This window comes from Quercus robur, chromosome 9 (assembly GCF_932294415.1).
Source record: "Quercus robur chromosome 9, dhQueRobu3.1, whole genome shotgun sequence".
NCBI classification, from domain to species: domain Eukaryota; kingdom Viridiplantae; phylum Streptophyta; class Magnoliopsida; order Fagales; family Fagaceae; genus Quercus; species Quercus robur.
The window spans coordinates 48,598,689-48,625,682 of NC_065542.1; the positions used below are offsets into that span (position 1 = coordinate 48,598,689).

At 34.6% G+C, this 26,994-nt stretch overlaps 1 protein-coding gene across 1 annotated transcript; it reads left to right on the forward strand.

Annotated features, from left to right (window-relative positions):
• The first annotated feature begins 15,345 nt into the window (after positions 1–15,345).
• On the forward strand, positions 15,346–23,547 carry LOC126698829 (protein PEP-RELATED DEVELOPMENT ARRESTED 1, chloroplastic). The gene is made up of 9 exons (XM_050396322.1): positions 15,346–15,807; positions 19,549–19,704; positions 20,607–20,675; positions 20,779–20,949; positions 21,835–21,978; positions 22,296–22,454; positions 22,578–22,643; positions 22,846–22,905; positions 23,306–23,547. Exons 1-9 carry the CDS (start codon positions 15,433–15,435, stop codon positions 23,348–23,350), a joined length of 1,245 nt encoding a protein of 414 aa, XP_050252279.1. The 5' UTR covers positions 15,346–15,432; the 3' UTR covers positions 23,351–23,547.
• Positions 23,548–26,994: the final 3,447 nt, after the last annotated feature.

Below are 26,994 nucleotides of genomic sequence, written 5' to 3' on the forward strand. Positions count from 1 at the left end.
CAAGCCTATGGGGAAACCAAGTACAAACAAGAAATCTTACAAGTTTTGGACAGAACTAAGGCCTTGCATGGTCCTCAGACCCAAGCCTATGGGGAAACCAAGTACAAACAAGAAATCTTACAAGTTTTGGACAGAACCAAGGCCTTGCATGGTCCTCGGACCCAAGCCTATGGGGAAACCAAGTACAAAAAAGAAATCTTACAAGTTTTGGACAGAACCAAGGCCTTGCATGGTCCTCGGACCCAAGCCTATGGGGAAACCAAGTACAAACAAGAAATCTTACAAGTTTTGGACAGAACCAAGGCCTTGCATGGTCCTCGGACCCAAGCCTATGGGGAAACCAAGTACACAAGCACCATCGGAGGTCTCTACTTCCCAGTCGATTGCTCGGATGGATTATTTAGAGATTATCAGCCTTGGACGGTATTCACGCGCTTATCACAGAATATTCAACTGTCGTCCCGGTTAGTTTCCTAAGTTTGATTTACTATGAATTATCGATATAATGCCTGGTAGTATTGGTAAATTGGAGTTAGTTAGATTATGTTTCAAGCTATTTTTTGCTCTAAATATTCTGAAAGAAACACACGCATGGGGCACACTCATTCACAAAGTAGTGTAGTCAAAGGAACAGTATCCAAAACAAGTAAAGAAATTTCCATTATCACTAAAACAAAGAAATAGTACAGCATACAATGAAAAGCTGGAATCAGTTTGTGTCAAAACTCATTACATAACCGAAAAGAAAGGAAGATACAAGAGAATAAAATGAAGCTGAGGAGGTGGGTCAGAGGAGAGGTTGGCTACAGCTCCAAGACCTTGTTCTTCCTCAATGCTTTCACATGCCCACAACTCAAACAGCAAAAGAGACCCAACTTGAGCCTGACACCGTTGAAGGAAAGGTGCAGGGAGTTGGAGGTTAAGGGGCTTTCTCTAAATATACGCCTGCCGCAAAGCAGGGACGCTGACGGCGGAAAATCTTTCTTCTGCCACACCAAAATTCTGGCATGGACAGAATCTGCTTCGGATTTTGGCTAAAAGAGGGAGAGATCCCCTTCCCCCGCGGTCGAAATGGAGTGTTCTCCTGAACTTATGGTTCCTGTGCCCGTACGTTACTACTTTGAGTCTCATGAGGACACGGTGCTTCTGCGGCAGGGAGAGTTCTTTCTTCCCAACCCTCGCCTTAGACATGTTATGCTAAGGGAGGAGAGCTCCGGATGTGGGAGTTATGATATGGAAGAAAACTGAAGGACTGGTGCGTATATAAAGCAATTCTCTCTCCCTCCTATTTGTTTGAAAAGACAAGGTGATGGCGGTCCACTCACGCGGCGTCCCAAGGAACGCTACAGACAAAAGGGTTCTGGCTCAGCTTCCAACGTCAACTGCAACCCCAAGATTAAAGAAGTCTCGTAAAGGCGCACCTCGATCATTGTGACGTCAGAGAGTACAGCGTGGCCAGAGGTTGCAGAAATATCTCTTAATTCTTGGGCTAAATGAATTCGTGGCCCAGACCCGTTCTGCATAAGGGCCCAGGGACTATGGCCCACGCCGAGGAATAGCCGCTGCCGAGGGCAACCTCTTGCTCGTCGCCTCGTGATATATCTGAAGAAAGGGAGAATCTAAACTCAAAGAGTCTTGGACAGAACCTAGGACTTGCATCGTCCTCGGACCCAAGCCTATGGGGAAACCAAGTACAAAAAAGATATCTTATAGGTCTTGGACAGAACCTAGGACTTGCATGGTCCTCGGACCCAAGTCTATGGGGAAACCAAGTATAAAAAAGATATCTTATAAGTCTTGGACATAACCTAGGACTTGCATGGTCCTCGGACTCAAGCCTATGGGGAAACCCAGCACCTAAAAGAAAAAGTATAAGCCCTAAACAAAACCCAGGCTGTGCGAAGTCCTCGGACTCAGGACTATTGGGAAGCCAACTACTCAGATGGAGAAGTTTATCGGCTCAAACGTTGTGAAATGTTAAGGCCAGTGTGTTAAGAAGATGGCGAAACGAACTGATAATCGTTAGCCTAAGGAAATTGTGCATTGGGAGGGCGACGAGTCCTCGGATAACTATTTCCTACACCTTATTGAGCACTTAGTCCCCATCTCGACTAATTTCAAGGTAAGTCTCGTTTCTCACTGGTCGGATTGTTATGCCGAATGATGATATTGTTATAGTTATTATGGCGTCTTTTTATTAGCGAGTATTGTAGCCTTAGTTATCATTGATTCAAATGCTATACTATTGTACCGAGCAGTGCTTGCAAATTTATTAAAACAAATAAACAGAACATGCGAAATGGAATAACAGTAACTTTTATTAATATAAAAAATTATTACAACGTACAAAGAAGGGCTTAAACAAGCCTATACAAAAAATGAACTGCCGAAGCAGTAATAACATCCGTAATACAGATAAGTAAACCGTCAGGTGTCCTTTAAACTCGCCTTCAAAGTCTCTCTGAAATCTCTGCCTCAGTACTGCTCATATCAGGAGAAGAACCTTATATAGAAAAGATGAAGGAGAAGGAAGAAGAATTGGAACACATGGAAGCACTTCAGCAAGCTCTTGTCGCTGAGGAGTGCAAAGGAAAAAGAAGATGGAAGACATGAGCAGGAAGGAGGAGAAGAAGAGGGAAGCAATGAAAAGAAAGTAAAAGGAGCAAAAGAGGGAGAAAGAAAAACACCAGGATGGAGCTGGTGGTGGAAAGAAGAAGAAAGAAAAGTAAAGGATGGCGCCAGTGAACGAAGAGAGGAAGAAGCCGGGGCAGTTAGTCCCTGCCTCAATCCTAACTCTTAGCACACTGGAGCCATATTAGGTATGCTCATGAGAGAGCGGATGGAGATGACAAGGGAGGTTTTCGACTCAGTCACACCGGAAGTGGGGTGTGACGAGTCCCTGCTTCGGATTTTGACTAAAAGAATGGGGAGGTAGATCTTGAGTCTCCGCCATCCTTGCCCCGACCGAGCCATCTCAAGTTTTGTTAGGACATGGCGTTTCTGGGAAAGGAAGGGTTTGTTCATGGCTGATTACTATGGGGGATATATTATCGGATAGGGAATAACCAGATTGAAGAAGTGAACTCTGAGAAGAGCCTGAGGGATTCTGATATGAGAGAATCACCTTCTGTCTTCTTTCTTTATATAGGGGACGAAGAAAAGGGTATATGCCGCGTTCAGATCCCCAGAGAAATCTGCAGAGAATAATGCGCCGTTTCGTTCCACCACGCCATCAGTAACCGTTAGATCTGGGAGGTCTCGTAAATGGGAAAATATTAAAGACACGCTGCGGATAACCAGACGGCATAATGGCAACGTACGCAAATTCAGGAAAACGGCTCATAGACCGGTACATTCCTCGGGGAGGTGAAGAGTCGCCAACGTTGATTAAGGGCTGAATTAAACGAACCGCAATGAAGGCTTGATATTATCAAAACCCACTTTTCCAACCATGACGTTGGACAGCCAGGTTTTGAGGGGCTAATGTGGGGCCCAATAGTTTAGGGGCCCGACTCGCTTGCTTATGGGGAGTCCACAAGCCCCAAACTAAACGAGGTCAGGGCCCAAGTCCAAAAATAGGAAGCCCAAAGTGACCCGAAGATACAGCCGAGGACAGCTTAGTCCTCGGCAGACCCAAAGTCTCCTAGATTAGAGTGGAATACAAGCTGACTTGAGAGATCAGAAAATATCTTGGGGCAGTTGTCCTTAATACCCTTCATTGATATGACACTGCACCTAACAGAGCCGGATTTTTAGGCTTTATTGATCATCTCCAACAATTTCAGGATTAGATTGATGGGACAGATATCTGTCCTGGTATGATCGACCCTACACGTGGACGAGGGACAACAAACGTAGGCTAGTATAAAAGGAAAGGTAAACTAATAAGGAAGGGGATCCCTCCCATCTCACTTCCGGAGAAAAACTTCAGGAAGGAGAATGCCCGGTTAATATAGGTGCATCACCACGAAAAACCCGCTGTCGAGTAACCGGAGAAAACATTAGTGCTCCTCGGACATGATCCGAGGAGCCAAATCCCTCAAAGTTACAAGGATGTTTGGCCTGAATATCCAGACCAAAGCCTTTTCTTGTCTGGGTTCACCTAACGTCCGGCCTGTACCAACGCCCTGTGACCCAACGTTGGCCTTTCAAGCCCACTCTCTACAAGTATTATTGTAAGGGATTTTCTGTAGGCGAGCCCAACGTCGTTGTTGGGCCGCTAGAGATTCGTGTCCCTACAATTATCTTCAAACATATAAAGCATAAAATGTTTGAACATGGTGAATTTTAAAGAAAAATAATAATAATAATCATTACTTAAAAATAAGTAACATTATCATTATTATATACTTTATTATATTTTCAAGACATTTTATATTGTGATTTAAGATTATAATCTATATTTATATATAATATAAAAACGAAACGTTTGACTTTTTGTTGATCACTCATTGTTTTGCCACGTGGTTACATACATTAATGTCATGCATCTATAATATTTATTTATTTTTTTAATACAAGGTAGGCATTAATAAGTGTTTCTTTAATGGGAGGGTGTTAATCAGTGTTCTTTGTTATTAGTAGTTTATCTGTAGTGAAAAATTCTTCTTCTTTTTTTAACAAAATGAAATAAATGGCGTTGGAACTATCTTTACAAATCTTTTTTTTCCTTTGAAATCATCTTTACAAATCTATTAAGTTTTTGTATATATTAAATTTTATTAAAAAATTTTACCATGATGTATTGTAACTTTCATTTATATTTTTTGATAATCCCAATTAGTTTATATAGAGATGTTTAATTAGAAGGGGACTACCTTTCAATATAATTTGTGTATAAAACCAATCTTATTTAAGGTAAAGTTGCAAGAACAAAGGCTTTATAGACATTGGTTTCAGAAATAATTTGCTTAACTCTCTTATGCTTCTACTTTGGTATGGAGTGTGTGGGACTAGGTGGGGATTTGGCAATGATTCAAGTGTGTTGGATTCAACTCAATGGACTCCTCCGCATCCTATGTGGTTTAAGATCATTGTAGGTCCTCCCGTAGAGTTGCTCTGCAGTTCAAAGCATTGTGGAATGTGGACACTTCATTATAGGCTGCATATTATGTTGCTCAGTTTGCTATTGGTGTTGGCATCTTTGAAACAAATGTGCTGCCTGCTGTTCAAGCTTTGAAGTTCCGTAATCCCAAATTACAGATTCATGCACATTTTGTTTCTTCATTGCTTTCTTCCATCCAAATTAATAGTGTTGCAATAATGTTAGCAAAGTAGGTTGTTTTTATTAATGATAATTGTAATTAGTTGGAAGTTTCGTTTGCTCAGTTTATGCAAGCTGTCATTTCTGATGTACCAATGTAATTTTCATCCTTAATTAAATAGTTTTTTAAAATACATGTCAAACACAGTAATCTAAGATCTCTATCAAAAGTATGTAAAGAGTCCAAAATTTCTTGATGACATTATCTATAGTTACACACTTACATTATGTAATCAATTCAGAACAAATTCTAGATTTGAAATTATTCATCATCACTAATTATTTATGGTTTGGAAATTTGGTTAAATTAATGGATAATTTATGCTTCCAAATTTTACTCGGATCCAATAGTCTAAACGCAAAGCAATCACAATTGGTTAAACGAGACCACAAATTCATGTGAAATGTTATTCTGTAGTCATGGAATTTTGTAGAATTGGACCCTTTTAGGTGGGTAAGCTTTACATAAGGATTTTACATTTTCAATCGGATGGGAAAATGTTTACGTGTGAGTGTAGGTTTAAGTGTGTTCATTTTTCTATACAAGATTTAATGTGAGTGTAGGTTTAGGTGTGTTCATCTTTCTATACAAGATTTAATCACGCTTGGATCCATCTATTTCAATAATTGGCAAACGCATAAATCTCAAATTGCATTAAAAAAAAAGCTTTGACATTCAAAATAAATTAAAAAAAAGCCTCTTAACTAAAATTTTTAGGAAATATTAGCCTTTGAGCATGCACGTGAGACTTTTAAATTTTTTTTGTAAAGATTAATTTTCATTCATCATAATTCGGGGTTGCTACATTTTTTAATCACAAAATTTCTAGGGGTGTGATGAGGTTTTTATACAAAAAAAAAATTTCACACACATGCATAACACTCATCACACTCCCTAAAAGTTTTTGCGATTGAAAAATACAGCAATCCCAAATTATGATGAATAAAAATTAATCTTTACAAAAAAAAATTTTAAGTTTAACGTGCATGCTTAGAGGCTAGTAAATTTTACACATTTCCAAATAAATTTCACTTTATATTTCTTTAGACAGTTTAGACAAAACGTTCATAGTTAAAAATTTTGAACCTTATGCATATTATTTCTTTCCGCAGAAAACCAAAAACCACTTCTTTCTTCTTCCTCTCTCTGTACGTTCTTCTCCAACTCTCTCCCACTGCCTGTACTTTGTTAGATTTTTTCCTGCAACAACTTTGAGTCAATTTCTCCATAAAGGTTTTCCCTATTTGCAAGCAAAGCCCTAAAGCAAGAACATTGTCAGGCCAATACCCACTTCAAGTGGCATCCCATGCAAAAAAGCCATTTAGGTTTTTTGCTTGGTATCTATTGGTTTCCCTCAGCCCATGCAAAAAAGCCCCATGGTTAGCCCCTCTTTATTTCAATCAATTTGCCTTCCTTCTCTTAACTAAAAGGCGTAGAGACAGAGACAGTGAGCGACAGAGAAACCTCATGGCCGCCATTACCATTAACTTTAAGGCACCACCCGCCTTCAGACTAGGTGTTCCTCCACCACCATACTGCAATAAAAAACTACCGGTAAGAAAACAGAGGTTTTTAAATCCATTGGATATATTTATCAAAGAGAAAACAGAGGCAATAGCTAGGTCATATGGTGCCAGTGTCGTTGAATACTTAGAGCACTTAACTTCCTAACTTCTTAAATATTAACCTCCTAACTTCTAAAATACTTAGTCCTTTTAAGTTTGACATTAATTATTATTGAAATATAGTCAAAGCTGACGGTTTTTTTTACTGCATTTTAATCTATTGAGGAAAATGACTTAGATGTGGTTATTTTGGTTTGATTGATTTAGATTTAGAATTGGCTTGAGAGAGAGAGAGAGAGAGAGAAGCTGAACCTACTTACTTAAATCAGTAAGTTTTGTTTAAAATGAGGTATGATTTTTATTTGTATTAGTCTGTATCTGTCAACCATAGCTTCGTTCACTCAGTGTAAGATGAGTCATTGAAGTGGGATGATCGGAACTGAATAATGAATTAAGCAGTGATGTTAATGTAAATACTTTCTTTGTGTAAGGTGGTTCATCATGCAATTTTGTTTTGTTTGTTCAATTGCCTTTTGTTTATTTATTGTTAAAATACTTTCTTTATTTTCATAATTACAATTGTTTGTTCAATGTTGTTTAGGATCATCTTTTGTAAGAGCTGAATCTATCTTCACCAAAATGTATAAATATTGTCTAAATTTGTTGGATTCTTCTTCATATGCAAAGTTTATGGTTCTTTGTTTTGATGTTTTGATGTATTTCTTTCCTAATTGTTTAATTGCACATTTGTTAGTAGAATAGTGATTGCGTTTATTTGTAAGTTCATGGAAGTGAGTTAAAGCACTAAAGTCTCAGAAATGGAATAGACATGGTCAAATCATATTTTGTTATTCAAATGTAATCTTCTCTACTTATGCAACTCACAATAAATTCTCTATCCTCCGCTACCAGTTCAATTTGGTACTGTGCTATATTTTTGCTTTAGTTTATGTTTCCGTTGCTGCATTGGAATTTGGAACATCATCTAATCAAGGTGAATAAAGTTGTAAATGGAATTGAAATAAGGTGTGTGTATATATATATATATATATATATTTTTTTTTTTTAATCTGTACATGCATTTGTATTTGGTGATTGAGTTGCATTATGCTCTTCTTGCATGTAGAGCAGTTGAGAACAAATTTGTAATAAATAAGTCTCTAATCATTTGTCCTTTGGTTCATACAAAACATTTTTATATTCTAGAAGAGACATAACTTCTGTTTTCATGGATTTCGTTATATTTGCATGTATAGAACAAAGTAGCATATGGCAACAATGCAGCAAATGAGTTTCACCAATTAGATTCTCCTGTTGCTATTTAAATGATTCCTTAGCCTATTAATTATTATATGTCAATTAGTAGTGGTGCCATACGAGTTTTGTCATGAAAAAGTGTTATGCTTAATTGCTTTATTCTCAGGGTTGGGACTCAAGTAATTTTCTCTACAGATATGTTGTCAATTTCAAGGCATGGCATATAAATAGAATCCAGTAGTTCCTTCAATACTTCAAAAGGTGCACAGTTTCAATGATAAATTATAATTTGTTATGGCTGTTTTTAATCCTATGAACAAACTTTATTTGTGTTAAAAAGCTACAAAAGCACAAATTTTATTTAAAGATATTTTTAATGTTACAATATCATTAGCTGCTTGCTTTAGTAACCTCACTTAGAATTACAATATTTTCTTATTATTTGAACAAGTTATATACAATTTATAAACCAGAAAAGGTTAATATCTAACTTCTCAATAAATTCAAACATCCTATACTCTACACCTACAGGAATCTTAAATACTCAAGAATGAAAATCTTACCAATCGTGTATATGATTATATTGACCAGTGATTGAAATTCATGAGAAGAAGTTCAAAATTTTTTTTTCTCTCTCTCTCCCTAGCCATTTAACATTAAAATTAATCTTCAAGGGGACATGTATTCTTTGGTCTCCACCTTTTTTTTTCTTTGTAATTTTTTTTTTCTTTTAATTGGTGCTCAAAATAAGAAGATAATCGGCACATGCATGTGATGGTGAGACCAGATTACAAACAACTGTCAGTATCTTATCAATAATTTGGTTTTAGCTTTGGTCATGATCTGAACATGAATAAGTTCTTTGTGGAAGACTTGAGCATGAAATCATCACCTCTCTTATGATTTTACAATACAAAGCATTTAGAAACCACTTGTATTGTGTATGATTTGTTAGTTTTGTGCCTCTTGATTTGTATGCGTTGTTAGAATTTGGATCTCATGTTGGGTTAGATACCAAATGATTTTGTAATGATATCTTGATGACACTTCTACATCTTGGAACACAGCATACTAATTTGACTATACTTCAATTGTGGTTGTATGGTAACACTTGGTCTTGATGTTTGTTTGCAGATTCGTTTATACTTCAAATGATTCTAAATTGCAAAAGAGCAATGATTTCTCTCTGTAATATCCCTCTAGAAAATTTAATTTTTTGTCAACACGTAGAACCAAAAAATTTCGGGCCTTGCATGTCCATGAGGAAGGTTATCAATTTGATTTCTAGGATATTATATATGCTTGATTCTATGATAGATATGGGTAGATATGTCTGGTATTAAACTACATTAGTAGAGGAATTTGTATGGAAGGTTATGAAGCATTGAGAAAGAGTTTTGTTTAATAATTGTTACAAAATTGATATCAATGTGTTCCTACTTTCTATCGAATTTTCTTGGGTTGTTAAGATTTTTAAGTAATTGCAGTAAAATTAGTCATAAATCTATTTAATTGTTTTGGTATGTTTATTTTCAAGGTGTGTAATATTGTGATTTAAACATAATAAGTTTTATTTAGTATACATTTGTATAGAGTTTTGCACGTCTGGCGTCCAACGGTTTTTGGCGGGTCCCGTGCACTGTTCACGGGACTTGCAAGTATTTTTTTTTTTTTTAGAAAAAAAATTTTAAAATTGGATCCCACGGTACTATTCACACATATAAAAATTATTTTGTTACAATATTTTCAGTTTTTATTTTTTAGTTTTCAGTTTTTAGTAATAAGCGGTATTCAAATAGACCCTTAGAGCATCTCCAACAGGTTCGGTATCCGGGTATATTAGCTAAAATTTGGAGAATTTGTGCACTGTTCATGCTCCAGCAGATTCGGTAAACCTGGATTTTTTTTGGGCTCATGAACAGTAGCCCATCAAGTCTGATGGGCTACTGTTCATTAGCTATTGAATTTCTTGGATTAAAAAATTATACCAACTACTTATTATATCAATTCTTTCTCTCTCCTCCGGATTTCTTTTTTTCTCTCATTCTCTCCGTTTCTCACATAATCCAAACACAAAACAAAATCCAATTCTTAAAATAAAGTTGAATCAGAACAAGCAAATTTGAAAAAAAAAAAAAATCATAACAATTCTTTCTCTCAAACATCTCTAAAAACTCAAGCATAATCAAAATACAACTCAAAAACATAATCTTAAAATTAATCAAACCATAACAATAAAAGCTAAAAAAAAAAAAAAAAATTGACACAAGCTATCTACCATCTGGGTTGTGTTGGGAGGAAGACGAGCGGCTGTGGCGGCACAGAGAGCGAAGCGAAGGCACGGTGGAGCGGAGCCATCTAACCCATATGTTCTTTCTCTTTCTACCTCTTTCTCCATTTGGAATCAAGTAAAAAAAAAAAAAAATAGAGAAAGAGAGAGGGAGGTTCTAGAATGAAGTGGAAACTGGAAAGTAGAGAAAAAAAGGGAGAGGGTGGAGATAAGGGTATACGTGTGTGGTGGAGAAAAATCAAGAGAAAAGAAAAAGAAAAAGAAAAAAAAGGAAACGTATGGCTAAGTTGAAAGAAACAAAGGAAAAATACAATTTAGAAATACTATTACAATATTTTCACAATAAATTTTAAGTAGCATATTGTTATTAGCTAATATTGGTGAGTAAAAATATAATTTCAGTTGTGGGTTCAAATTAGAACTAGTAATAACTTTCCACATAAGATTTTAATGTGATTCTTGTGAAAGTATTGTGAAAAATGTTGTGAATATAACACTTTTTATTGAAAAACATAGTTGTTAAAAAAAGAATAAATGATAATTAAAAAAAGAATAAACAATGAATGAAGAAATAATATTTAAATGAGATAGAAAATCTGTTGGAAGTGTATTTGAAAAAGTGGGTAGGTAAAAGCTAAATGTTACTGTTCATTCTTCAAACAGTACAAAAATTTGGAGAAGCTGCTGGAGATGCTCTTAGAATGTTGATAACTTTTGTCTAAAGTTCTGGATAAAGATAATTATTTTTTTCATACTAGTCATTGACCCACATGATGTACAAGAAAATTTGATGTGGTTATCTTGAATAGAGTGTATTTGAAATATTATAATAACATAATATAGATTTCGTAGATTAAACACTCAATAATATAGATTTTGTATTAGAAATTTTTTTATGGTTAAACATACTCTCTCTCTCTCTATATATATATATATATTTATAAAAGCACAATACAATAAAATGGAAAAAAAATTGTATATTTTAATTAAAATATGCAATAAATCTTGAAAATTTCATATAGCTTCATGTATGTAAATGTTCATTCTCTAGAGCATTTAATCCAATAGCAAAACCTTGACACATGAAGGCATAACATGCTAAAAGTTTCATACAGATTTGTTTTGGAACTTGAAATAGACACTTTTCTAAAAGAAAATCTAAGGGTCCAAGTTATGATGCAACACTTTGTAACCAAGCAATGGTATTATGAACAACTGTTCTACATCTTATATTTTTTCTTTAAAATAGTAAAATCACTGCAATTCTATAGATGTAGGAAAATTACTAAAATATGTAATTTCTTGTGTTGTACGATTGCCTTTTGTGTAATTTTTCTTTCTATTTTTCACATCTCACTGATTAGAGAATTCATGTATATTCCCATCACTAAGGAGTAAGGACTCAAAGCTAAGTGAGTCGAATTGACAACAAACATTTACTTTCATGCCTTATTAAGATTTAAAAAAATAGAAACGGTAGCTACTAAGAATGAATTAATGACCACCAACTTGTGTGCTAAAGTGGTAAGTGGCTGCTGTGTCCTTATCAGGTGCCTAGGTTCGACACCCAATGCCCGCGCTGTGTGGGTTACACAATTCCAATGTGTGGATTAAAAACCAATGGGGCTTGTGTGGGGTTAGGATCTCTGAGCTCCACTTTCGGGCTGGTGGTACCCTTGGGTTTACCCAACTGTACCTTGAGGTGTGGGATAATGACTGCACACGTGAATCCTTTTTTTTTTTTCTCAAAAAAAGAAAAAGAAAAAAGAATGAATTAGTGAGAACTATTTGTTGACATAGACTAATAAATTAGTTTAAGCCGTTACCAAGGGAGAAAAGGAACATAGAAATCTTCAATGCAAGGAGGTACAATATTATATCAACACAGAAGGGACTACAATTCTTTATTCAAATAAGTCATATCCATTCGAGAAGAGCAATTAAAGCGCATACAAACATCAAAACCTGAAACCAATATACCAAAATATATAAATTTATTTTAGACAAAATTACTAATCCGGTGCAAGTTCATTCCAAACCATGGTGATTTTGTCTTAGAATTGGTATCACTCCACCCTTGAGAGATGCCACCACTTTCCATATCATATAGCCACCAACCATCATTTGCATTATGGGTGAAATGAAAATACAAACAATTGCTCTTGCACCCCACCTTACTTGCAGAGACAGACACACAACAATTATCTCCTACAAACAGTGTTTGATCACCAAGGCTCTGTGTCTTAATCCATGAAAGCCTAACAAAATTGAGCCCAAGAACCTCTACATCATCCACAACATTAATTGACTTCTTAGAGATAAGAAAAATCAATAAAATCTCCCCATTTGACTCCACCAAATACTCTCTAAAATGCCTTGATGAGACAGAAGGGATTGCCCTTTTTGTAGCCAAAGAAGTGATTTTTAGATGAGAATCAACTTCTTCTATCACTGCAAGAGTCCCCTGCAAAGTCAAAGCATAGAACTTACCTCTTAATCCAATAACATTAGTAAATTGCATATAATGCTTTTGTGATTTGTCTGGGGCATGTGGATCAACAAGGGAGAAGTCTTGTTTTATCCATTCAAAATTTTCTCCTCCAATTCCTAGCCTATGGAACATGAAGGCTGGATGACTAGTGCCTGTTAAAGCCATCCCAATGACATTTTTGTTACCAAGTGATGAGGATAGAGCAAAACATTTGAACTCAAACCTGGCATCCCATAAAGGGAGATTATACCATGATCTCTGAATTGGATTCCAGAGAATATAACATGTGGCTCCTTTAGCAACCAGTATGCCATTGGTGCACCCCGAATAGTGTTTCCATGGATATCGAGTATGTCTCACCCAAGGGACAGGAATATTCCAAAATCCTTGAAATGGATCGTCAGAGTTGTAAGGTTTAGTCATCTTGCATTGATGAGTTGTAAGGTGTAAGGTGTTGAATATTTGAAGCCAAGGCAGTGTTGCATTTGGATTAATGCATTTTTTGGGTGCTGCTCTCCAGACTTGGTCACAATTCCAAAGTTGATGCCTTGCTCAAGACTTGGCTGGCTTGCTATCAACTTAATTAGTTGATGAGGAAGGTCTGGCCATGGCCTACTATTTTTGGCTTCTTTGTTAGCTGGAGCTTGCTGCTTCTGCTTCAGCTTCTTCTCCTCTTCCTTTTGAGCCATTAATATTTAGTCTGCAAGTGCAAAAGGGCATGTGCTAGCTAGCAAGACAAAGACAGATAGCTTAGGGTGAGGTACTTATATAATAAAACACCCACCAATAGACGTGGCCTCCAAGTCTAACATCTTTATTTATTAGACAATGAACTTCATGGAATTATAGTTATATTCTTTATTGATATGAAAACTAGTTGATCCCCTTGGGGGATACGTTTTAGTATTAGTCAACAAAGAAAGGAAAGTACAATTCAATATTCCAACCAACATAAATGAGAAAAAGGGGAAAAAAATTCCTTGTTTACTGGCAACTTGAATCGAAATTGTGCCTGTTTAAACACTTTTTTTTTTTGGTCCAACGTTTCACTTAAGTTTTAAGGTGGGTAAAATTCCAATTAGATGCCTAGAAGTTTGTTTGATTCATGGGAAACTCAATGCCAAAAGATTACTAACCTCTCAATAGTAAAATATTGGTTAGGATCAATTCTTGTACCTCAAAGAAGATGTCTTTCGTGGGTAGACAATAGGTCAAAAATGCACTCTACTTAAAATTTAGGATTACTTTTAAATCAGTCCCTCAATGTTGAAAACTATTATACCATCGATTATTGCAAAGATGGTTTTTTTTTTTTTTTTTTTTTTTTGAGGAAGTCTATTACAAAGATGTTAATGTGCCCTTTTTGTTATGGTCTGTCACTTATAGTTAATCCACTTAGAAGCAATGATATTTTTGTAGCAAAATTTTAATAAATAATAATGTTGGCGAGTGAAATTTCAAATATACATGATTGTTTTAATAAATGTCTATGTAAAATAAAAAAGGAAAAAGAAAACAGATTACTCATTAATGTATAACTAGCCCTATAGCAAGTGCTACTCGCATGTTTAGAGACTATATAAAAAATAAAAAAACTAAATATAAATATATATATTTTTTCATTCAGATTTATGCCTTAACGAAGTGGCACCTGCGGAATTTGTCAATTACTCAAGTAGTTGACAATGAGAACCTAGCCCCAATGAAATTGGATTGAAGTTATTAACTAGCACTTGGGTGTGGGTGGGTTCATTTTTTTGGGGATAGTTCGGATCCCAATTCTGTGCTAACCCCCAAGAACTTTTTTTTAAAGCCCCCATGAACCTTGAATGAGAATGAATGGGAAATTTTGAATATAAATTAAAAAAAAAAAACACTTGCAAATGACAAATGTATAGTTATTATTATTATTTTTTTTTAGAAACCATATGTATAGTTAGTTAGAGCATCATTGAATGTTAAAAAATAAAAATAAAAATCATATTTTAACATATTAAAAAGTTATTTGATCTATTTTAATATAATATTTAACACTAACCCTATATCTATCTTCTATTATTTCATATAACTTTCTCAAAAAAATATTATTTCATACAAAACATTAAAATAATACATATAAGTATACAACACATTAAAATAATATTAACTCAAAATACAACTCAAAATAAATGAATTAAAAAAAAGAGAGAAAGTTGAAAGTTGAATTAAAAAAATAAATTTTTAGTTAATGGTATTGCTACAGTGCCCTCCTACTATGATTCATGTAAATAAAAAAAAAAAAAAAAAAAAAAATATATATATATATATATTTTTTTTTGGTCATAAGAGAAATTAAGTGGAGGTGATTTTTATTTGGTGCTTGATGTCCTAAATGGTAAAAATCTTGTATTATTTAGCACATCAAAGCCTAGGCTAGTGCTCGGACTATAATTATTAATTTTTTTTTCGAATTTAAAAATCTCTAACTATTAAGTATTTCCTTACTTCCTTCTTATCCTTCGTGCTTCCACTCTTCAGTTGTCCCAAAAAGCAAAACCCCAAAAATCAAAGTTAGTTTTTTCAAAAATGTTGCACAGCTCTATCTTCTTCCCAACTTGTTCACGCACCTCTCCATCCATTACCAACCCAACCATATCCTCGTTTTGCTTCACCACTCCCTTCTCTTATCACCAACACCACCATCAATGGCAACTAAAGCAACCCAAGAAAAGGGAACAGTTAATGCTGTCCTTGTGTGCAAATACAACAAGTTATGAGGTTGGTGGAGGATACCCAGATGAGGATTTGGATATGCAAGACAGAAGTGGAAGAAAAAGAAAAACAACAACAACAACAACAACCCAACAACAAGGGAACTCAAAGTTGGACACTTCCCAGTATGAAACTCTCCTCAAAGGAGGGGAACAGGTCACCTCTGTTCTCCAAGAAATGATCACCCTTGTAACTTTCTTCACCCTCTCCTACTTAATGTTTAGGTGTAGGACTGTACTGTTAGCCTTTTCTTGCATTTTGTGTTGTGTCCTAGTTGGGTTCTGTAGTTGGGTATAGCATTTTCTTTCATTTTGTACTGTTTTATAGTTGGAACTTGGTTCAGTAATTGGGTATCCTTGTGCTTATAGTAAATTGGGGTTTACATAGGTTAGGTGTTACTTCTATATGTTGGTGGGAATATGGTGTGTGTGTGTGGGGGTGGGGGTAAAACTTGAAACTTTTAGTTCTAGATACTTGCTATTTAGTGTGTACTAATTGGGTTTCCAGTAACTTGTCATTTCTAAACTTATTGTTTAGTAGATTTTTGCTATTCTTTTACTAAGAAAAATTGAATAAGTAAGTGAAGAGTATTTATACATTGTTGCTATGATCAGTTCATCTTAAAAATGGTGAGAATAGGGTATAGGTAACTAGTAACTAAAATGGTTCTGCCAATTATTCTTTTTGGACCTTCAGAGCAATTCCATGGAAGGATTCTGATGCAGAACACAAATAGGAAATTAGGAAATAAAGAGTGACAAAAGGAACAACAGGACACACCCTAGGCTTCACCACCTAGAACCTGCCTGCAAACCCTAGGCATCGCCACCTAAGGGTGTTTGGCATCAGCACCAAACAAAGAGAACTAAGGAGGAGACATATTCTCAACTCATCATAAAATTCTTACCCCATTACAGACAGGGTTACCAATTATATAGGTTTTAGCGATTATACTAATATGGAAAACATCTAATCAAATCCCTTAAAACCCTCAACTTTAAAACCAAATTCAAAATTAAAAAAAAAAAAATTAAACTCAAAAATAAAGTCTTAGATGATTTTAATGCTCCCTGCATCAGATTCTCTTTTCCCGAGCTTTTAGATGTAATATTTGCAATGCTTGTGGTGGGCTTCTAGGGAAAGGTGAAAATTTTGGTCTCTTCGGGTAGGTGTTACTTCTGAATGTTGGTGGTAATATGGTGTGTGTGGTAAAACTTGAAACTTTACGTTTTTTGATACTTGCTATGTAGTGTGTAATAATTGGGTTTTCAATAAATTTTCATTCATAAACTTATTGATTTAGTAGATTTTTTCTATATATTTTAAAAAGAAAAAAAAAAAAATAATTAACTAAAGTGTATTTCTAGATTGTTGCTACGATTAGCTCATCTTGAAAATGGTGGGAATAAGGGTGTTGTGAATTGGTTCTGCCAATAATTATTTTGGACGTTTAGAGCCATTCCATGGAGGGATTCTCTTTCCTGAGTTTTTTTGATAAGTAATAAGATTTATTGATATCAAAAAAGGGACACTCTAGTACACTAACACAGGAAGTGTAAATGGGTCAAATAATCAAGTACAAAAATTACAAAAATCAAGAAAATAAAGAAAAGAAGAGTAAGATTGGTTTTGCAAAGTAGACTGCCAATCTACTAAGGTTCTAAAGAAAAATAACTTGAGGTTTGAAATGGATCTCTCATTATCTTCAAAACACTTACTATTTCTTTCCCTCCAAAGACACCACATGAGACAACGGGGAATGATTATCCATATATGACCGTTCCAATGACGACCAAACCACCCTTGCCAACAAGCTAGGAGCTCCACAACTGACTTTGGCATAACCCAACTTACACCAAATAAGCCCAAAACCATAGACCACAAGTCCATGGCAACCGGACAATGAAGGAAAAGATGGTCAACTGATTCACCATTACACTTGCACATATAACACCAATCCAATATCCAAACCTTCCTTTTTCTTATATTATCAATTGTCAAATGTTTCCCCCAAGCTGCAGTCCAAACAAAGAAAGCCACTTGAGAGGGGATCTTCTGCTTCCATATGCTTTTCCAAGGAAAACATAAATCATTTATTAAGGGTTTAGCGGGATGGAATCATTAATGCTTTTCCATCCCTGTAGTCTCTTTCCCGAGTTTTTAGATGTAATATGTGGTAGGCTTCTAGGGAAAGGCAAAACAGGTGGTCTATTAAGGGTTTTAGGGTTCAAGAAGGTTGACTTACTGATTTGTTTACAATTATGTGTCTATTCTTGTTGTAATAATCTTCATTGGTATTGAGGTTTTATGTGCATTGTTAGTTTCTTGTAGGGACTTAGTTAAGAGTGACTAACTGAAGGGCAGGAGCTTTCTATTGATAGGTCTAAGTTTGAATTGGTTTGAGTTTGATCCTTCTCATTCTGAATGTGGTCAAATGGAATAGTCCATCAAATATTCTGGATTTTATTTGGAAATTTGTATTTATTTTTAGGTAGATACTTTGGTATACATGCTGTATCCCACCTCTGATCTTTCTTTAATATATTATCTTTACTGGGCATAAGTTATAGCATTTGAACTTCTCTTTGTTCATATTTGGCTTGGCTGCCAGTTACTTCTTTAAGTTGATATTGGTGAAAACCTAATTACAGAATGTTGAAGAAGATTATAGTCTTTCTTAAATCATTCTATTCTTCTTAACTTAAAGTAGTCGCTGTCATAAGAGTTCCTAACAAGTCTATCTAAATACTTCTCAGCTTGGGCTTTTGTCAGCTTCTAGGAGACCAGAGAAACAGTAAGGAGATTTTGTTCATTGGCTTGGAAAAGGTGATGAGCTTAAATATATCAATTGCAAGAAAATCAGTGAATAAGTTATGAACTGGCATAAAAGTAGCAAGGAGTGTCATGTCATGTGTGAAACCTAATTGTCATGTAGCCAAGAGTGAACACCAAATATATGGAACTGTCACTTGTTGTAAAATTTACCCTTGTGATATTGGCAGTATGACATTGGCTACATTGCCCACTACCATCCAGGACCACTGTCTGGAGTCTGCAACTGTTATTGTTAACATAATGCCTGCAGCAAAACATGAACATACTTGTCCATCGTCTATCATATTGTTATTGCTTTCATACTATTTTATAAGTTATATGTTAATTTATTGAAGGTAAACCTTCATCCTACTTTTGAAAATTGTGGCAGACACTTATTTTTAAAATGTAATGATTGTAAAGTGCACTCTGCACATAATGCTACGTCTCGCTGTAGATGTAGGTGGATTTGTTGTCTGGAATTTTATCTCTGTATAGGAACATGGTGTCCTGCAGGTATCCTTTTCTTGAGCCTCTAGCCATGTAAGTGTGGTAATAGAGCTACATGAAAATTACAGTATAACATTGTAATATTAATATATTTGAGCCTATAGTCTCATTAATTTTGTTATAATATATAATGAATCAGAAAATAAAAAGTTCTAGGGACCTTTGACGTCAGAACCCGAAGTTGGGGAGTTCCCTGATTATTTGTGCACTAGATCATAAGACTTTTGTTTGAGTACTTGATGCTGATACTTTTTACTGATGGTGGCTTAGAGTGTTATAAAGCATTACAGGAAATATAATGTAAAGTGTCTAGTGTTGACACTGATGGAACCTTTATGTTTAGATTGTCGTAGTGTTTCTGGTTTTACAATATAAAGAGTTTTCCGTTTCAATTTTGTGCTGGAAAGACCAACCTACTTGGTAGTAAGGAGCACTTGAGTACTAGTTTTGTATGATCACTTCCAAACTGTGTACCACTTTCTCTTTTCAGGCTTGTTAACTGAATTGAAAATGTTAATTCTTCAATGTGCTCTTTTCATGCATTTCTTTAAGGTCTTTACTCAACTGGTGCTTATCTTTGTTGGCTATCATATTTTGTGGGTGCAGTTGGAAGATATGAACATGGATGAAGCATCTGAGGAGGTGGCTGTGCAGTTGGCTGCACAAGGAGTCATAGGGAAGAGAGTTGATGAGATGGAATCAGGTTTTATAATGGCCCTAGATTACATGATCGAACTTGCTGAAAAGGACCAAGATGATAAGGTACTATTTCAAGTTATATTTTCATTCTTCAGCATTGACATGGACTATTCTGAGCCAATCTTCAGTTGCATTGTACTAATTATAACAACTTTCATTTCCACATTTATGTGGAACACTTTCTCTAACTATTGATGTAGAAGGCGTCTCTTAGTCTATCTGTGAGAACCTGATGGTCATGTTAGCAACCAAGACCACCTTACCCAAGTAACCAACATGGTTCTGTAATTTCTCAGTTATGCAATTGTCTGGTCATGTCACTAGCTGAAGTGTCATACAGGGCCACTCATATTTAAGGCTCTGTTACAATCTTCTTTTGCATCTTATTATTGTTTGCTAGAAACTTTACTGCTTTTGACTTCTTTTTTTATGGTTAATGTCATAATAATTCATAAAATTGAACAAAAGTGAATTTCCATTCTAATAGTTACTTTAGTTTTTGATTAAATGGTTGTGAATACACAAGATTTTGTTGCATCCTCTGCTGTGGTGACAATTGTTTAGAACTGCATCAGAAGTTGGGTTAACTATTGATTTGTACCATAATATGAGGCAGACTCAACCCGAAGAAATTTCCTTGGTACTAGGAGCTGTTATCGTTTGCTTCATTATTGCTAGGGCATGTGTACTTGTGTTCTAATTTTGTTTTTAAGGTCTCATTATGATTGGACGGCAACCTCTTGGAGTTTGTACATCTTCTGAACTTTCGATGTTAGTTTTGTTTTTGGGTGTATACACCCTGTGTACTATGGTTGCACTCGTCATTGCACTTTTTTATTGAATTTATACTTATAAAGAGTTTCAAGTAGTTTCTACATGTTATTTCGTGATTTAAAATTTCTGTTGACTATGGCTATGGGATTTAGCGCTTGGTATTTATCTACTTGTCTATTGTTTCTGTTCAGCGCAAGTCACTGTTAGAGGTGATCAAGGAGACAGTATTATCCCATCTTACGAAGAAGTGCCCCCCACATGTAAGGATATTCCTCACAACTACCTGGTTCTCTTTCTGATCGAAAGTTAATTCCAACTACTACCATGAAAAATATGTCATTCTTCTATTCTTTTCTTTTCTAGGTTCAAGTGGTTGGCCTGCTTTGTAGAACTCCCCAGAAGGAAAGCAGACATGAATTGCTACGCCGAGTGGCCGCTGGTGGTGGTGCATTTAAAAGTGAGAATGGCACCAAAGTTCACATTCCTGGGGCAAATCTAAATGATATAGCTAATCAGGCCGATGATTTACTTGAGGTGATTTCTATAATAAAAAAAGAAAAAGCCTTGCATGTTATCATCTTTTCTTAATTCAATAATTTCAAGTGGATAGATATATAGTTGTCCCACTTGTTGTTAATAGAGTGCTAGTTTCTGTAACTGATGACTTTGCTTTTGGTGATATGTGCTCAAGCTCTTGTCCTTTATTTTCTTGAAAATAGTGGCATTAGTGCATTCTCTCTCTCTCTCTCTCTCTCTCTCTCTCTCTTGCTGTGGTGGCTTATTAAGGTAGATCTAAAATAAAGATTCTATTACTTAACATGAAGTTTTTACTTCTTCAAAGTAATCTGGCTTTATAGACCTACAAATTTTGAATATTGTAGAATATCTGAATAACCAGAGTTGGTGGACAAGTCCATTTGTTATATATCAATTCTTTCCAAGTAACCTGTCTTGCAACTGCAAGGACTACAGCAATAAAGATATTTAGTTTCATTGAACAGTGTGGGCTCTATCTTTCCAGATTTCCTGTTCCCTCATATCTCAAGCTAAACTAATAAAATTTTTCCTCTGATCATTCAGAGTGTGGTTCTTGTACTATTTTTTTTGTCAACAATATAATATAGTTGCAACTTATAACTTACATAACTTACAATATAATAACAATTATTCCTCGTTATGATCTTACGTACTATGGTATAATTTTTGTTGTTGTTTTCTACTTAAATTTCATATTCTAATAATGTCTGTAATGTTTAATGGAGGTTAATTGTTGAAAGTTCTTAGAAATATATCTTCTCTATCTTGCCTGACTGAATCACAAGTTTCCTGTTTGCATTGGATTAAAGTGACAATTTGGAATGTGAACGGACCCTATGCTTTTATCTTTTTTCCCTAATCAAGCTATCAATAACTATGCAGACAATGGAAACTCGGCCTGTGGTTCCTGATAGAAAACTGCTTGCAAGGCTTGTTTTGATCAGAGAGGAAGCTCGTAATATGATGGGAGGTGGAATAATGGATGAGAGAAATCACCGGGGCTTGAGTACTCTTCCTTTACCAGAGGTCTGTATGCATGCATGTCAAGATTTCAAATAAATTTACAAGATACCTGACTGATTCTTATTGGCCTTAGTATGTTCTTTTCAATGAAACATGCAATGCAAGCTTTCTAAGTATATTAGCCAATAATCTTTGGACAAAATGGCGTATCTTCCATAAATAAGGGTGGTGGTTGAGGTCATATGTTCAATCCCTTGTAATACCTGTCAAAAGAGAAGATAAAAAAGAAATACATATTGAAGCACTGTTGTTATATACTATCATGTTTATTTATTACAATAAGTAGCATCTTGTCATGATTGCATTACTTGTCACTGCAGGTGAATTTCTTAACCAAATTGGTAGCTTTGAAACCAGGGAAAACTGTCCACGAGATGATAAAAAATGTAATGCAAGGAAAAGATGAAGGTGCTGATAACACTGACAATGATGAGGAAAACAGTACAGGTGCAAGGGTCTCAAGTGGATTTGCAGGATGGGTAGGTTTTACTGCACTCCATTATCTTTTGAAAGGAGAATGTGGTTGTGTGTGTATTCATTTATATATGCATGTGAAGAGTCATTGTATTTAGGTATATTGACCCACTTTTCATGATTCCCAGGAAAGTGTTACTGGAAAGAAGCCACTGCCTGTGCGCCCCGGCATGTTTCTGGAGACCGTCTCCAAGGTAAGTGACTTCATATATGCTATTAGCTTATTCAACTGTGACTGGAATTTTTTAAGCCCAATGGACTTTAGGACTTCACATAACCTCTATGTTACATGGGCTTGATTAACTCAGATCACTTATTGATATATGCAGTAACTTCCGATATAGCAAAATTATGCATGGTTAAGTACTGATTACCATTGGCATTTGGACTTTCTAGGTCTTGGGTGGTATATACGCTGGAAATGACTCTGGCATCACAGCACAACATCTAGAATGGGTAAATTCCCTTTTTCTGGATCATCTTTCTCTCCCTTGGCCCCCACTCCCTAAATTTAGCATCATGTGTATTTGATTGAATTCACAGCTAGTATGATAAATTGCATTCAATTTTTTTTTCTTGCAAACTTGTAATTTCAGTAATTTTTTTTCTTAAATAGCAATACAACCTTTTCTTATTTTTAAAATCAGATTAGCAAATTTTTGGCTTAAAAAAAAAAAAAAGCTAACTCTTATAACATATAGTTCCATTACATAAAACCCTAATTAAGTCATGAAAATTCTATCTTGTTAGGCTTGTCGAATCATTTCCCATATTAGATCCCTTCAATTTATCAGCCATCTTCTTCATTAAATGACTCATTTTTTTTTTCTTTTGCTTGCATTCATCCTGTATCCAGGTTCATCAGAAGACACTCCAAGTTCTACAGGAAATAGCATACTAGCCTATTTGTGATAGCTGCGAAATGCCTCCTTGCGTCATAAATCCATTTTTGATCATCATATGTTGTCCTATGAGACAGAAAGTAGGTCAAGACTTGTTAATAGTCAAAATTCAAAATTAAAAACCATTGTAGGACATCAAAAGGAGGAATATTGTAGAATTTAGTTATGTAAAATAAATAACGTATTCTGTTGTAAATTTGTGTTAAAAAAAAAAAAAATCTGTAATATTAATCATAATTAAAATGATTAAACTAAATATCTAATGATAAAACGAATCAAGTCCTAGTATACCTCATCAAAATCAGTACTTTTGTGATGTGTAATATGTACCGAATCAGCTAGCAATGATGACAGATTCAAAAATACACTTAACATTAGTGGAATAACATGTGTGGAGAGGACCCAGTTTTGATACTTGCATTAGTGTACACATAAGTGGACCTTAGCAATGATTTTGAATGTTTTTAGAAGTAGAAGCAAACCAAGCAAGGATGGCTGGTATTGTATATTCCTCAATTATTTATTGAGCTCTTTTTCCCTCATGCCCTTCTACATGCCTTTTATATTTGCCTTTTTCTGTAAAGCATATTTGAAAAATGTATGAACTTCCACCGACTAGGATTTGGTATCACGCCTTCTATATGTGCCCACATTGGCCTACCCATACTGTCCTACCATGCTCCTTCAAGTGTATGTATCTCTTGTTGGTCTTCTTCTTCATGAGATGAGTCTCTTTTATTAGAATAAAACCAATTACTAAAGTTTGGTTGCCCACGTGAGCCGTCTTTTCAAAGCTAGTGCCTCACAACCATGCATGATATGGATATAATTACTAGCAGGTTTTTAAGAACAATCTCAAAGGAGAGCCTGGAAGTTGGGACGTATCTCCTCTGTGTCACTCAATGTTACTAGATTATCTGTTTTGGAATTGCTTATTTTAGTAGGATATTAGTGAAGTGTTTATCAAAAGAAATAGTTTTTGGTAACTTTTGGGTGTGTTTGGGTAGTGGCTATGTTTGCGTTTGCTATGGGAGCTTTATTTTTGACTTGTCCATGGCACTATTCATGAACCAGCCAAGTGATAAAAACGGGTGAATAGTAATGTGTAGTAATAAAAAATATTTTGTTACAGTGTTTTTAGCAATAAGTTTTCAGTTTTCAGCAAAATAAGCAGTATCCAAACACACATTTTATGCTAAATGTGTTACACAAAGTTAAAAGCTCAGATTATTTCAAAAAAGTTGAGACAAAAAATAGAAAGCTAAAATTTTTTCAACAATTCCCAAATGCACACCTAATGTTCTTAACATGGTTGATTTTTTGAAGTGAGTTTACCTAATAAAAATAAAAATAAAATAGAAAATGTTGTCACTAGTTAATATATTCATTTTAATTTATAATATTTGTAATAAGTTATCGCTACTAACAAGATACAAGCATTCAGCTATACAAACTTATACACAAGATATAACCATTCAATTATGCAACTTATAATAGTAGACGTAAAAAGAAGATGACCCAATCTATGACTTTATGGATGAAACCTGTTAATAATTAAGTTTAAAGACTTAAGTCCAATCATTTGATGCTTAGAAATTATATATATATTTTGGGTATAATTTGTAATTTGCTTTTCCTATTTGATTTAAGAGTTTAAGTTCTTTTATTAAATTAAAAGTAAAGTTATCTTCTATTCCTATTAGGATAACAAGTTTGAAACTCTATTAACAAAATACCCTTAGCGTTCAATTTTGTATTATAGTTTAATTGATTAATAAAATTTCTCTTGAAATTTTTCAATGGTCTAGTCTTGACTCAACCAAACTTTGGTAGTGACTCTTAGAGATTGTTCTTACTTACTTGGTGCTAACTGCAAGCAAGCAACATAAGTGTGTTGACTCTTAAGTTATCTATCCTTTGTTCTTCTGTTCTCCAAGACTCCAACTTTAATTATTGCACATTTTTGGTTTTGTCAAAAAGTTTAACCTTTCATTTGCATTCCAATGTCCGATTTTTTGTTGGTACATGTTATCACCATTATAATAACAGGATTTTTTATTTATTTATTTATTTTTAATGAAAGGAAACTTTGGAATAGAATACCTGCGTACTGCTCATCGCCAGGATTAGAACTTTAGAAGAAAAAAAAATTGTGAAGAGAATCTGTTTGATTTCCATCATTATGTTATGGAAATTTCTTTTTGGGTCCTCTATAAAGTATTTGCAAAAGTGAAATTTGGTTCTAGAGACAACCTTTGCATAATTTTTCTAACCTTTCTTATGGAAAATAATAATAATAAACAGCAAACCATGCCAGGAAAAAGAGTCTCAAAAAAAAAAAAAAAAAATCCCTTTTCTTTTCTTCTCCCCTACCAAATAAAGGTCAATGTCTTTTTTTATACTTACTATTCAATCCCTATAAATGGTGGGGTGTTGCTTTGAAATTGACAAGGTGACGAGAAATTTGAGTTACATCAAATCTCATCCAAAACAATGTTTAACCCATTATTCATTTAGAAGTGCTACGTTCCATTAAATTTTCACAACAAATTTTAGGTGATAAGTTGTTACTAGTTCTAATTTGAACTCATTACTGAAATTACTTTTTTGCTCACTAATAACAACCTACCATTTAAGATTTATTATAAAAATGTTGTGGACATAACATATAGTATTATATTAACTGCTAAGATATGCAGTTATTTTTCTCAAAAAAAGAAAGAAAAGATATGCAGTTGTACATCTAGATGACAAAGAGAGAGAGAGTGAGATTTGGTACTATCATAATTTCATAGAGAATTAAAGTGAAGGGTAGGGGCAGGAATTGGTATTACAAACAATAACCTCTATCATTAACGCCCCCCTTTTTGCTACCATTGATATTTTCCTCTCTCGAGTTATCCCATCAATTTTTGTTGAAATTTAGTTTGATAATGCAAAATTTCTTATGATAAATAATAACTCTTTATCTTAAGTATTAGCAATAATGCTCTGGCAACCCAAAAAACATGTTTTGTAAATAAGAAGATCAAGAAAGGATCTCCCAGGATTATAAAATCAGGCAAATGTATAATCCTTAAAGGTTGATTTTGTGTCCTGCAAAAAGAGAGACAACCTTTTAGTTAAGCCTTATAAGTTATAACTTCATATATTAATAAAAGTTTACAAAGATTAATAAAATTATAAAGGAATTCATTCTTAATCAATGTGAGACTCAAGGAAAACACAAGCTTTGCAAGATTTATTTACAAGAAAAACAAAATTCTTGAGAATCTCTACTTTTTAACTCTTCTTCACTTGATTTTTTTTTATTAACACATAAAATCATAGAAAGTTTTGAAAGTAAAAATTGATGTGAAATAAATCTTCACTCTAAGGATCTAAAATTACTTTCTCCTCAGCTTTTTCCTGTTGATTCGGATGTGCAGACAAATAGAATGATCAAAATGTAAATCATGTGATTGGACAAGTATAGTCTAATCGTGTCTAATGTTTTTGAATGATCCCAAGAAGTTCGTTGATGGATTTCATGAAGTATAGCTAAGGGAAGATAGGCAGCCAAAGATCTTAATCCCAAACCTTTTTATTTTTTATATATAAAATAAAAAGTTGCTGCAGTTCGGGTATGTTTTTATTCATTTCA